The 14,797-nt window shown below is 36.4% G+C and overlaps 1 protein-coding gene across 1 annotated transcript in view; it reads left to right on the forward strand.

Moving 5' to 3' along the window:
• The window catches only part of LOC127422429 (glutamate receptor ionotropic, kainate 1-like), a 57,621-nt gene that overhangs the window by 16,901 nt on the left and 25,923 nt on the right, over positions 1 to 14,797 (forward strand). The window contains exons 2-7 of the mRNA XM_051665945.1: positions 3,135 to 3,302; positions 4,606 to 4,863; positions 8,052 to 8,233; positions 8,839 to 8,892; positions 8,989 to 9,162; positions 11,666 to 11,809. Coding sequence (XP_051521905.1) covers positions 3,135 to 3,302; positions 4,606 to 4,863; positions 8,052 to 8,233; positions 8,839 to 8,892; positions 8,989 to 9,162; positions 11,666 to 11,809 — 980 coding nt within the window. The remainder of the gene's footprint in view (positions 1 to 3,134; positions 3,303 to 4,605; positions 4,864 to 8,051; positions 8,234 to 8,838; positions 8,893 to 8,988; positions 9,163 to 11,665; positions 11,810 to 14,797) is intronic.

Raw genomic sequence — 14,797 nt, forward strand, 5'->3', positions numbered from 1 at the left:
AAGTGTTACATATTAAATAAAATTACATTTTAAATGTAATATATAAAATATTTAAATCAAATGTAATGTATTATCAAATTTATTTAACCTTTATTTTAATCAAATTCATCAAGTTAATTTGATGTAAAGACCTTTTTTTCAACCCCATCATGTGGCTCTTGTATTTATCAGCTCATGTAAAGCACTGACCCTTCAGTCCTCTGAACCTTGACCATGAATTAGTTTTTGATGACATCAGTGACTTCACATATATCACTGACAAAACCTGGCGACTTAACCAGTAACCCGGCAACAAGCAGTTATGGTTGGATTCACCTCTGCCTGAGAGAGACATTTTTCTTATTTAAGCTGGGATTTGAAATAGCATTTAAACAAATAAAAATGAACTGGCTTTTATTTTTATTTATGTATTTATTTATTTTGTATTGCTTGCACAGCTGCTCTGCATTCATATTCTAGTATGGGCTGCAAAGAAATTCTAGGTGGGTGAAAGGTATGAGAACCAGTGTGTGGTTACTGTCTTTAGTTATTCATCTGTCTAGATCTAATATAGGATCATAGAGGTGTACTGTACATCACATTATAGACGTAAAATGAGTTATAAATTGCTTCATGTTGACTCATATATTCAACATGAGCGAAATAACTTAGCTACATGCAATATCTTATTTAAAGCAGTGAAAAGTATTTGGATGGAATAAACGCAAGCCACATAAATTCTCATGGGCAAAGTTTGCTTTATGGAGCCTTCTACACCAATTTTGTTCAACTACGTCTGATTTTTACACTGAGAAAGTTAATGATACTGATGCTTTAATAAGATGTTTATAGAATTTACGAATTTCTTTATAATGCAGTTAATTTATGTAGAAGATCACACTATAAGCATCATTAAAGCAGATTAAACTGACACACAAGTGGAATTATGAATCTGTCATGACCAGTGAAATGCATTCGAGCACCGAGCGGCTCCATGGGAATAATTTACACATTTGAAGCATGAGCACATATTTGATTTTTATGCCCTTTTCACATAAGCCTGTTAGTGGTTCTGCTCAAACAGCCACAGTGAAATGTCATTATACCGTGATCTTACGAATGAGAAAGTCTGTATTTTTATTCCTCCCCTGAGAATGAAACTACGGAACAGACGCATAAACCAGATGCTGCCTGTAGTGGTTTGCTCGCCATCATTAACCCTGGTGTTTGAAGAGCTCAGTCTGAGTGAGTGTGGCGCCCACACAAGGATCTCTCAGTGTTTTGATAAAAGGTGACACTCAAGCGGTGGAATAAAAAGGTCATTGACAATCAGGGCCCAGAGGGGAGCCACTGCACTCATACATTACTTCTCTTCTATTAAAACATCAGCACAACTCTCTCTCTCTCTCTCTCTCTCTCTCTCTCTCTCTCTCTCTCTCTCTCTCAAAAAAACAAAAAACAAAACAAAACAAAAAAAACAAAAACAGAGGCCTGATTGTGTTGTCATTTATAAAGAGGTGGACTGAAAAAAAAAGACATGCTGATTTGATGATTTAGTTCAAAAGACCACATAAGAAAAGTGTTGGAGAACTATTATAAACATCATTAATCCCAATTTAACACTGAGGGAAATATGCACACAAGCACTCTGTTCCAAAACCCAGTGAGCTGCCTTGGAAAGGGATAGCTCACCTAAAAATTACAATTTGGACATTAACTCACCCATAAGTTGTTCACTTTCATTGCATCTTTTTTCTGTACAATTAAAGCAATAATGGCAACTGAGATTGAACATGCTGCTTGACATCTCCACGCTCAAGATTTATTTGTTAGTCTGTTTTAGATTTTGAAAGCAGATTTACATTAATAAAAAATACATTTTAATCTGTGAGATGAAGGACTGTAATTGCTCTGTTTTTAATTGGTTCTTCTCCATTTGACATTGAAGAATGGAAGTTTTATCAAATGTCATTATGTGTGAATGTTTCTTTCTAAATGCTGTCAACAATGCTTATATGTTTTACATTAGTCACCACACTATATGTATACGAAATGGTTTAAGTAAATAACGGCTTTAATAATTGTAATAATTGGTGTTCCAACTTACAGAAATGCATGTCTTCCTTTATTTTTAATTTGATCAGTTTGGTTTGTTTTGTCATGCTCTGTCTGCAGTTTTCATCTGGATTTAAAGGGATAGTTCACTCAAAACTGAAAATTCTCTCATCATTTACTCACCCTCATGCCATCCCAGATGTGTATGACTTTCTTTCTTCTGCAGAACACAAACAAAGATTTTTATAAGAATATCTCAGTTCTTTAGGTCCTTGCAATGCAAGTGAATGGTGACCAGACATTTGAAGCTCCAAAAATCACATAAAGGCTGTGTAAAAGTAATCCATGTGACTCCAGTGGTTAAATCCATATCTTCTGAAGTGATATGATAGGTGTGGTGAGAAACAGATCAATATTTATGTCCTTTTTACTATAAATCCCCACTTTCACTTTCACATTCTGAAAGTCATACACATCTGGGATGGCATGAGGGTGAGTAAATGATGAGAGAATTTTCGTCATTTAAACGGATAGTTCACCAGAAGATGAAAATTATGTCATCATTTCTCACCCTCATGTTGTTCCAAACTTTGGAATATTATGGAAAGATGATGCAATGAAAGTAAATGGTGACTGAGGCTAACAGAAGAAAGTGAGTAAATGTGACTATGTGGGTGTGAGTGTAAAAGACAACAGGGATGGTTATTATTATAAAAATTAATTGAATTGCAACAGCGTAACCAGCACCATCCACTATAGGATCAGACATATTACTTTACCTTAAAGGTGAAGTGTGTGTTGCGGTACTTTCTTCTTTTAATATGCAGAGACAACTATAATTAAGATGACTTCCTGAAGAATGTAAACACTGTGGCTCAGTGGCACTTTCAAAACTTTTTTTTTTTTTTAAGTGGCCCAAAATAGCAATATTCTATCATGCAGGTTTGTTCCTGTTCATCTAAACAATGAAAGACGGGAGGAGTGTTTGTTAAAAATGTTTGTAACTTAGTTTAGTGTCAGAGAAATCGAACACTTCATCTTTAACAAAATGACAAGATATACAATAATGCAAAGTTTCTATCTTTTTTCTGTCTATGCAGGTGGGATTTTTGAGACGCTCGAGAATGAACCAATTAGCGTGGAGGAACTTGCATTCAAATTCGCAGTAACCAACATTAACAGAAACAGGACTTTAATGCCCAACACCACTCTAACCTACGACATACAGAGAATCAACCTGTTTGACAGTTTCGAGGCCTCCAGAAGAGGTTCGAGTCTGATATCAGTACTTGAAGGAATGTTACAGTGAAAGTCTATGGGGCACGTCATTGGGATACACCGAGAGAACGTTAAAATACGCACACAGAAGTACATTTACATGCTTAGTCAAAATCAAGCTACAGCAGATTGTTGCATAGTTGCGCTACAGTCTTCATATGTCTATCCAAGTATACATGACACAATGTGTAATCTTTGAATATGTGAAGAAAGGACGTCAGCTGAGAAAATTTTAAATACATTTCGGAGCTTGCGAGCAATGCCGAGGCCAGTTGTGGTCTGATTAATGTGTAAACTGTACATGCTGGACGAAACAGAGCTAAAATTGCATTATCTAGGTCTGTTAATTTGACATCACAAAATTTGACCCGTACAACGATGACGAATGATTGTTTTAGTCCTACTGATATCCAACTTTTAAAGTGCATGTAAATGCACTGAATGTTTTGAAAGTATAGCTACCAGGGCTGTTTCTGAACATATTGGGGCCCTAAGCTACTTGGAGGCCCCCCAGTCAACCCCACCCATGAACTGTAGTTTCATTCTCCCTTCCCTCTCAGGCCACAAGGGGGCCCCCTATAATGGTCTAGTTGAGCCATAACAGCTGCCTGAATCTTACTCGCAGTTTTTAGTATATTAAAATTAATAATTATAAACATTTAAAAAAAAGGACCTTGCTTTGTGGGGCCCTAAGTGGCCGCTTATACCGCTTATAGGTAGAAACGGCCCTGATGGCTACAAGACTTTAGCATTGTACATGTTAACTTGAGACTAGTGTAATGAAATTGCTTGCTAACCTTGTTTGAGCAAAGCTATATTCAATCTTTCAACTCCTGTCATCACCATGTAAAGTCATTAAACCCAGTAACATTCACACGATACATTCAAGGATACCAGAAAGGGACTGCTTACAAAGAGTAACACATAACTAGAAGTTTATAACTAGAAGTTCATTCACGTAGAACCGTACTAGTCCAACTACTAAAAGTTCGATTAAGACAATTTGACAGCTCAAACAGTGGAATTAATATAAGTGCTTAAACAAAAATACAAGCTTAATATTTCTGCATTTAACCCTCAGGAATGTTGTCCCATAGACTTCAATTGTAGTGATTTTTTTTTTTTTGCAGTCTGAGGGATGGATCAAAATGATTGTCTGTAGTAATTGATAGAGCTTGTATTATTTACCTTATATTAAATTAGAAATATTGATCACACATCTATGTTATCAGTTTCTTATCATTTGAGCTCAATCCTGTTCTAATAAAGTTCCTGTTCTTGTCTCGAGTGCAGCCTGCGATCAGTTGGCTCTTGGTGTGGCTGCAGTCTTTGGCCCGTCTCACAGTTCTTCAGTGAGTGCAGTTCAGTCCATCTGTAATGCTCTGGAGGTCCCACACATACAGACTCGCTGGAAACATCCATCTGTGGACAACAAAGACAGCTTTTACATCAACCTGTACCCAGATTATGCCTCTATCAGTCGAGCTGTGCTGGATATAGTGCAGTTCTACAAGTGGAAAGCCGTGACTGTGGTGTACGAAGATGCAACAGGTGAGCCGAATGATCAGAAATGTGATTAAACCAAATCTGGGATCCTGGACATCAAGCATACTGATCACACTGTAAATTTCAGCAAGAGCAGGTCGAAAGTTCTGCTGCTGAAATCGGTCTGTGCTTAGCAAAATTCGAATCACTGCCCCTCAGTGGCCAAAGCTGGTAGTGTTGTTGAACGTATGGGCACGTGTGAGCTCCAGTTTCCGAATGTCCACAGTGTGGCGGCAAAAGCAAGTTGTAAATGATGTAATTTAGAGTGAAAATGCAACTTCAAAACTTGCTCACCATTGTGTTTGTGAAGACCAGGAGCACAACTACAACATATGCAATGCATAGGGGCATCACACAAGGGATGCTTGGCAAAACAAATTAAATAAATAAATATACTAGAAAACATTTACAGAGGATGATTTCTAAATGCATTTACAGACAACCAGTGCAAATGTCACTCCTCCAGGAGACAGATATTTGAAACTGAATTTGCATATCTGCAATGGATTTTACATTTTATGGAAAACATTGTTATTAATATTTGCCTTGAGATCATATCTGGTATGAGCCATTTGCAATAATGTCAAACTGCAATATTCTTCGTGATTGCTGAGATTATTATCATTATTATTCAGTGGTAGTAGCATATGATCACAGTAGTGGCCAAAAATATTGGCACCCTTAGTAAATATGCGCAAAGAAGTCTGTGGAAAAAAAACTGCATTGTTTAGCCTTTTGATCTTTCATTCAAAAAATTCACAAAAATCTAACCTTTAATTGAAGTAAAACAATTGAAACAGGGGAAATATCTCATTAATAAATACATATTTTTCTCCAAAACACACTGGCCATAATTATTGGCACCCTTTTATTCAATACTTTTTGCAACCTCCTTTTTCCAAGATAACAGCTCTGAGTCTTCTCTTAAATGCCTAATGAGGTCAGAGAACACCTGGCAAGGGATCTGAGACCATTTGTCTATACAGAATCTCTACAGATCCTTCAAATTCAGAGGTCTATGTAGGTGGACTCTCCTCTTCAGTTCACCCCACAAATTTTCTATGGGGTTCAGGTCAGAGGACTGGCATGGCCATGGCAGAACCTTGATTTTGTGGTCAGTGAACCATTTTTGTGTTGATTTTGATGTTTGTTTTGGATCATTGTCCTGCTTGAAGATCCAACCAGGGCCCATTGTAAGCTTTCTGGCAGAGGCAGTCAGGTTTTAATTTTTTATCTGTTGGTATTTGATAGAGTCCATGATGCCATGTATCTGAACAAGATGTCCAGGACCTCTGGCAGAAAAACCCCCACAACATTCAAGATGCAGCACCACATTTAACCATGGGCATTGGGTACTTCATCTCTATGTACGCCAAACCTGTCTCTGGTGTTTGCTGCCAAAAAGCTCTTTTTTTTTGTTTCATCTGACCATAGAACCCATTTCACATTTGAAGTTCAAGTAGTGCCTGGCAAACTGAAGATGCATGGGTTTGTTGTTGGATGAGAGCAGAGGCTTTTTCCCCCAAACAACTTGTGATGATGTAGGTGATGTCTGATTTTTTTGTTTTTTTAGACTTTCTGACCCCAAGACCCAACTAATTTCTGCAATTCTCCAGCTGTGATCCTTGGAGATTCTTTGGCCACTTCAACCATCCTCCTCACTGTGTGTGGAGACAGTATAGACACACGTCCTTTTCCAGGCCAGTTCTTACCATCTCCAGTTGATTGGAACTTCTTAATTATTGCCCTGATGGCGGAAATGGGTATTTTCAATGCTTTGGTTATTTTCTTATAGGCACTTCCCATTTTGTGAAGCTCAACAACCTTTTGCCGCACATCAGAACTATATTCTTTAGTCTAACCCATTGTGATTGACGATTAAGGGAATTTGGTCTGTGTGTTACCTCATATTTATACCCCTGTGAAACAGGAAGTTATGGCTGAACAATTTCATGTTCCTAGTCACCCAGGTGCACTAAAAGATGTAAAATATTAATGGGAATATACTTCAGATATATTTTACTCATAAGAATTTCTAGGGGTGCCAATAATTGTGGCCAACGTGTTTTGGAGAAAAATATTTATTTAATAATGAGATATTTCCCCTCTTTCAATTGTTTTAATTTAATTAAAGGTTAGATTTTTGTGAATTCTTTGAATGAAAGATCAAAAGGATAAACAATGCAGATCTTTTTTCACAGACTTCTTTGCTCATATTTACCAAGGGTGCCAATATTTTTGGCCACTACTGTAACTGTGTGGAATTCTTCAAATGTGAATATTTACATACCAAAAATGTTCCTGTTGAGAAAAAGATGGCTCAAGTACTGTTCCTGTTTAATTGAAAGGGATAGTTCACTCAAAAATGAAAATTCTCTCATCATTTACTCACCCTCATGCCATCCCAGAAGTGTATAACTTTCTTTCTTCTGCTGAACACAAACAAAGATTTTTAAAAGAATATCTCAGCTCTGTAGGGTCATACAATGCAAGTGAATGGTGACCAAAATTTTGAAGCTCCAAAAGCACGTAAAGGAAACTTAAAAGTAATCCATACGACTCAAGTGGTTAAATCCATGTCTTCAGAAGTGACATGACAGGTGTGGATGAGAAACAGATCAATATTTAAGTCCTTTTTTTACTATCAATCTCCACTTTCACTTTCACATTCTTCTTCCTTCGTTTTGGCGATTCGCATTCTTCATGCATACCGCCACCTTACTGGGCAGGGAGGAGAATTTATAGTAAAAAAGGACTTAAATATTGATCTGTTTCTCATCCACATCTATCATATTGTTTCTGAAGCGATGGATTTAACCACTGGAGTCGTATTGATTACTTTTATGCTTCCTTTATGTGCTTTTTGAGCTTGAAAGATTTGGACCCTGTTAACTTGCATTGTATGGACCTACAGAGCTTCTAAAGAATAAAGAAAGTCATACACATCTGGGATGGCATGAGGGTGAGTAAATGATAAGAGAATTTAAATGTTTAGGTAAACAACCCCTTTAATTTCATATCGTTAAAATTTTAATTTTAGGTGGTTTCAAATTAAACATTTATTGGGAATTTGCTAAATATTGCCATGAAGCTTCTGTGCAGCTCTTAATACCTTTATAGATATTGTTTATGGGTCATGAGTATTGTATTTATATAGTTTCTTTGCTGATTTTTGTCTATGTGATATTTTAAAGGGCTAATTCGTCTACAAGAGCTAATCAAGGCACCGTCACGATACAGTATCAAGATTAAAATCCGACAGTTACCAACAGGAAGTAAAGATGCTCGACCGCTACTTAAAGAGATGAAGAAGGGAAAAGAGTTCTGCGTCATTTTTGACTGTTCATACCAGAGTGCAGCAGATGTCCTGAAACAGGTAAAACACGCATTGCATACAGTAGTGTTCTCAATATGATTATATCATATTTTGTGACATCATCAAATCCTATTTTGTATGGTACATTGATAAAATATTAATTCCCATGTGATGAAATTTATTTTTCGATTACATTTCTTGAGGTATTTGATTCCATGTTGTCACATCCATCCATCCACCCATCCATTCACCTTCTATAGCCGTTTGTCCTATGTAGGGTCACGGGTAGTGCTGGAGCCTATACCAGAAGTTTTGGGCCGAAGGCAGGGAAACACCCTGGACAGGTGGCCAGTCCATCACAAGACTGACACACACAAACATTTCATTTACATTCACACTCACTCACACTTACGGCAATTTAGAATTTTCAATTCACTTAACCTGCATGTTTTTGGACTGTGGGGGAAACCGGAGCACCCGGAGGAAACCCACGCGAACATGGGGAGAACATGCTTATTTTTTTTTAATGCGATTGCAAGCCATGGGTATTCAGAGCATGATAAGTCCATTTGTGTCTAATGTTCATGTCCCATCAAGGCAGTTCTTTAGTCAGCCTAAGAATCTCTCTCTCTCTCTCTCTCTCTCTCTCTCTCTCTGTGTTGTAGCTGTTGTCGATGGGCATGATGACAGAATACTATCATTTCTTCTTCACCACTCTGGTAAGTAAATCTCCAACATAATAAGTGTCTCTGGGTTTAGATATCTCTAAGGAATGAGTACTTGAATGGAGTGTTTTGCATTATGATACATTGCAGGACCTGTTTGCGCTGGACTTGGAGCCGTACAGATACAGTGGGGTGAACATGACGGGCTTCCGTCTGCTCAATATCGATAACCCTCAGGTGGCATCAGTGGTGGAGAAATGGTCTATGGAGCGACTGCAGGCTCCACCCAAACCTGAGACTGGCCTGCTGGACAGCATGATGACAGTCTGTGGATCCTCTTTTCATCAATTTTATTACAGATTTTAAACAGAAATTTTTTTTATTTTATTGTATTACATTTTATTTATACAATATATATTACCAGTGATGGTATCAGATCGGAATACTGAATGATTCCCATATTCATATACTATGGTATTTTCATGGTACTGTACTTTACTTATTACAAATCATATATAGGTATTATCATAAATCGAATCATAATCATAATCATAATATATACACTGGCGGCCAAAAGTTTGGAACAATATACAGATTTTGCTGTTTCTGAAGGAAATTGGTACTTTAATTCACCAAAGTGGCATTCACTGATATAAAAAACAGCACCATCACATCAAATCTAGACAGGCCCCATTTCCAGCAGCCATCACTCCTACACCTTATCCTTGAGTAATCATGCTAAATTGCTAATTTGGTACTAGAAAATCACTTGCCATTATTATATCAAACACAGTTGAAAGCTATTTGGTTCGTTAAATGAAGCTTAACATTGCCTTTGTGTCCGTTTTTGAGTTGCCACAGTATGCAATAGACTTAAGGTCAATATTAGGTCAAAAATGGCAAAAAAGAAACAGCTTTCTCTAGAAACTCATCAGTCAATCATTGTTTTGAGGAATGAAGGCTATACAATGCTATAAAACTGCCCAAAAAAAAACTGAAGATTTCATACAAAGGTGTACACTACAGTCTTCAAAGACAAAGGACAACTGGCTCTAACAAGGACAGAAAGAGATGTGGAAGGCCAGATGTACAACTAAACAAGAGGATAAGTACATCAGAGTCTCTAGTTTGAGAAATAGACGCCTCACATGTCCTCAGCTGACAGCTTCATTGAATTCTACCCGCTCAACACCAGTTTCATGTACAACAGTAAAGAGAAGACTCAGGGGTGCAGGCCTTATGGGAAGAATTACAAAGAAAAAGCCACTTTTGAAACAGAAAAACAAAAAGAAAAGGTTAGAGTGGACAAAGAAACACAGACATTGGACAACAGATAATTGGAAAAGAGAGTTATGGATCTTAACCCCATTGAGCTTTTGTGGGATCAGCTAGACTGTAAGGTGCGTGAGAAGTGCCTGACAAGACAGCCACATCTATGGCAAGTGCTACAGGAAGTGTGGGGTGAAATGTCCACAATGAGTATCTGGACAAACTGACAGCTAGAATAACAAGGATCTGCAAAGCTGTCATTGCTGCACGTGGAGGATTTTTTGATGAGAAATCTTTGAAGTAGTTTAAGAAGTTCTGAATTTTGTTTTCAAATTGTAATAGAAATTTTTCACGTTATTAATGTCCTGACTATACATTGTGATCAGTTGAATGGCACTTTGATGAATAAAAGTACCAATTTCTTTCCATAAGAGCAAAATCTGTACATTATTCCAAACTTTTGGCTGCCAATGTATGTACAGTCTATAAATATAATGTTAGTTAAATTCATGTACAATGGTAGTTACATGGTACTCTAAAGTACTTCAAAGAATACAATGGTTCATTTTACCATGGAACTTTGGCCAAAAAACAAAACAAAACATGGTATTACCATTTTAAATCTCCAAAAAATATGTTATTACCGTAGTAAATGTCCAAAACAAAAACCATAGTCCCAGCTAGTAAATTTATGTTCTAAAAAACATTTTCCAAATGTTACATTGTGGTTGTGGGAACATGAAAATATCCAGTTTTCTTTTATGTTAGTAGAGCATTATTTAAGGTTAATAACGTTATATGTATGTTCCATTAACGTGTTATTTACAACAGTTTCCAAACCTTTAATATTGTTAGCCAAAGTTGTTGGAACATTCCCTGTTAGGTGGGGTATTACCAATGTACATGTCCAAAATAAACAAAACAAACAAACAAACATGGCAATACTATAGTAAATGTCCAAAAAATGGTATTACCATAGGAAATGTCCCAAAAAAACAACAACCAAAAAAAAAACAAAAAACAACAACATGATATTACAGTAAATGAAAAAAAAACAAAAAAAAAAACATGGTATTACCAATGTATATGTCCAAAAAACATGATATTACTATAGCAAATGTCCAAAAAATGGTATTACCATAGTACATGTCCAAAAAAACATGGTATTACCATAGTACATGTCCCAAAAAAACAAAACAAAAACAAAAAAAACAAAACATGGCATCACTATAGTAAATCGCCAAAACACCGTGTAACCTTAGTACATGTCCAAAACAAAAACCATGGTATAACCAATGTATAATTAATAGTATAAAGTAATATGTCTAAAAACATTGTATAACCAAGACACCATGGCCAAATAACATTGTTTTACCATAGGACAAGTCCACCAGGTATTACCATGTTAATGTGTACTGTATTTAAAAATGTTTTATCATTATACTTTTTTATTAGTATAAGTTCAGATGATTTCATAGCCTTGGCTCTAAATTATTTGAATAGATTAATTTAGTTTAGGTTACGTGTGTGATGGATTGTCTCTCTGTCTGTATTGCAGACTGAAGCAGCGTTGATGTATGATGCCGTTTATATGGTTGCCGCGGCATCCCAGCGGGCATCTCAGATCACTGTGAGCTCACTGCAGTGTCACCGACACAAACCCTGGCGCTTTGGATCACGATTCATCAGCATGTTCAAAGAGGTACAAATACACCTTTTTAAAGCACATTTGCACCATATACTCCTGAACTAAAATAATTAAATGCACCTGTTTAGTTAAAAAAGTCCAAATGCAGCTTTACTTACTTTTCTTGAAATTGTCTTGCACCCAATGTGTTTTGAGCCAGTTTTAACGAGCTGAGGATTTACTCAAGGAAAAGTAATGTGGTCTTGTCTGAGCTTCTTGTTTTGGAGGAGATATTGTTGAGTCAGCAGTTGGCATTGCAGACTAAAGGACGGAGGTCTGTTGGAAGAGTGTTTAATGACTCTTGCTGAATTACTGGAGCTGAGATCTCCCCTTAGTTTGCACCTAATGCCTGAAAATTAAGCCTGAACACACAGTCATTTCAGATTACTCGGGACTGTAATCCGTCATCGGTGATGGATATTTGGTGTATTAATAACAGCATTAGAAAAAATCGCAATAGTCTTATTGAAGACATTTTTACACTAACAATTATACTCGTATGTATTTATTGGCAAAAAAATGGAAATCCACCCAGCAGTCTCTGTGAAATGATTTCTAAAAAAAATTATATCCAGTAATCATGAATGACTGGAAAGATCAAGAAAGGTCATGGGAATCCTAGAGAGCAGAGTGGCCAATTGCAGATAAAATGCTAATAAATATATAATTCAATTTAAAGGGATAGTTCACCCAAAAATGAAAATTCGCTCATCATTTACTCACCCTCATGCCATCCCAGATGTGTAGGACTTTCTTCTGCTGAACACACACGAAGATTTTTAGAAGAATATTTCAGCTCTGTAGGTCCTCACAATGCAAGTGAATGGGTGCCAACATTTTGAAGCTCCAAAATGCACATAAAGGCAGCATAAAAGTAATCCATAAGACTCCAGTGGTTAAATCCATGTCTTCAGAAGTGATATGATAGGTGTGGGTAAGAAAAATCCATTTTAAAGTTTTGTACTTTTTTTTTAAAAACCTATTTTACTATAATATTTTTTACTATAAAAAGGCAAAATAAACACTTTTACAAGCAGGTATAGTTATGGGCTGATGCCAATAATCTCAAAATGGCCAGATATCGGCTGATTAATCAGACTGGCCGATATTTAAGTCTATTTCCCACAGAAAATTTGATTTTCAGCAAAAGTAAAAAAAAAAAAAAAAGTCATGGAAATTTCTATTGTGAGTTTTTCTTAAGGATGCACCGCTAAAGAATGTGCTTGCCAATACAGATATCCGATTATTTAGAACAACATCTGCCGATACCGATACCAAAAGTTATGTTGTTCTGCTGTTTTTATGCTACCTTGTTTTAAATCACTGATAATTATACAACTTCAAATGTAATTTATATAATAACTTTATTCTCTATTGTAAGTCTCTACAGAGTAACTGTTCTCATATATAAACAAAACACTGAAACAAAAAGTGCATCATTAACTGAATTCTGAATAGCCTTTGTCAGGCTCACATTAAATAGATAAGATTTCAGATTTTTTTTAATTCACATTAATTGATTTCTGAATAATTAAACTTATCCTTCGCTTTAGCTTTAACAAACTCATAGCAGTGCAAAGCTTACAAATCACAACTTTTCTGTCACTGTCACACAATTCAAAGTAATTCCACACAAGAGACAACCCTGTAGTTAATGCATCTCTGAAGTTCTTGACATGTACATTTATAGATGGACATTGAACAGTTCCATCTCCGTCTGTGTTGTTGTCCAGTCCTGCTGATCATGATGATGATGTGTTCATGTTTTTAATGAGAACTGACAGTTGTGACAGCTGTGACACTAAGCTCTGCTGGGTCGTGTGTGTTTGAACTTGTCATGCATGTGTTAATTGCAGCTCAATGCAAATCAAATGTACAGTACATAATGATAAACAGGATGGATCAAGTGAGATTTACACTAGAGAGTAATGATTAGAACAAATCTTGACAAAGGGCATGCAACCTCAATGTGAGTATATGAAGCTGTCTTTAAGACATACAAGATTATAAAGGAATGCAACCCTACCCATTTTAATTCTTAAAAAACTGCAAAATTAAAGAAATAATCCATTGGAATTGTACAACACTGTGTATAAGACTTAGTGCAAAATCTGTTGACAATATCACATGTTGTGGTCAAACTCTTGGTAAAATAATCTTTGAATGATTTGTTGGACAGACTGCTGTTCCATTTGTCTTGTGGCCACCACTTAAGCTAAACTCACATTTCCACTCCTCGTGAGGTTGATTAGAAAGTCCATTTACTGACGCCCTCTTGTAGTACAGAGTGTGATCTACTGCTTTGGGCACTTCTGTTCATACTGTTACGTGACTCTTAGTGATCAGTGTCTTTGGATATGTCTCATAGCTTTGTCCAAAGGCTATTTTTCACTGTTAAATGGGGGTGTTTTAGAGCGATTGTACCAAGAGGAGAAATATACTTACTGGTAACTTGAATGTATATGCGTTCAGCAGACCAGCTCAGTATATTACTAAGAATATTTAAACCACTCAGTGTTTGAGTAAATAGTTTATTTCATCTGTCGAGAGAGTTTGTTAATCTAATTATGTGAATCCACCTTATTTTGCAACGTGGAAGTAAGCAGCGGCTGCATTTCCGGTGACAAAGTTCCACTGGCATTGACCGCAGTGTAAATAATTAGAAGGTTATAATACCAGAATTTAGTAATATGGGTTTATTAACTGTCACACAACCACATGATGTACAGCAGAATTATGTGCCAATGTCGGATAATTTTCTAACGTCAGCATTTATAGTAAAAGAGTAAGTAAATCATTCACTTGTTGCTGTGTGTTGTTGAATTGAAGAGACGGTAATAAAATCTGCTTCTTTCTTTACCGAGATCATGATGATGCAGTCTTTCTTGTCTCCATGTAAACCCTCATTCATGTACCTGCATAACCTCTGATGATGCCTTTATTTATTTATTTCCAAAGGCAATATTTCATAAGCCGTGCTGAATGTAGGATCTGCGTGTCTGT

Source organism: Myxocyprinus asiaticus, chromosome 31, assembly GCF_019703515.2.
Source record: "Myxocyprinus asiaticus isolate MX2 ecotype Aquarium Trade chromosome 31, UBuf_Myxa_2, whole genome shotgun sequence".
Classification (NCBI taxonomy): domain Eukaryota; kingdom Metazoa; phylum Chordata; class Actinopteri; order Cypriniformes; family Catostomidae; genus Myxocyprinus; species Myxocyprinus asiaticus.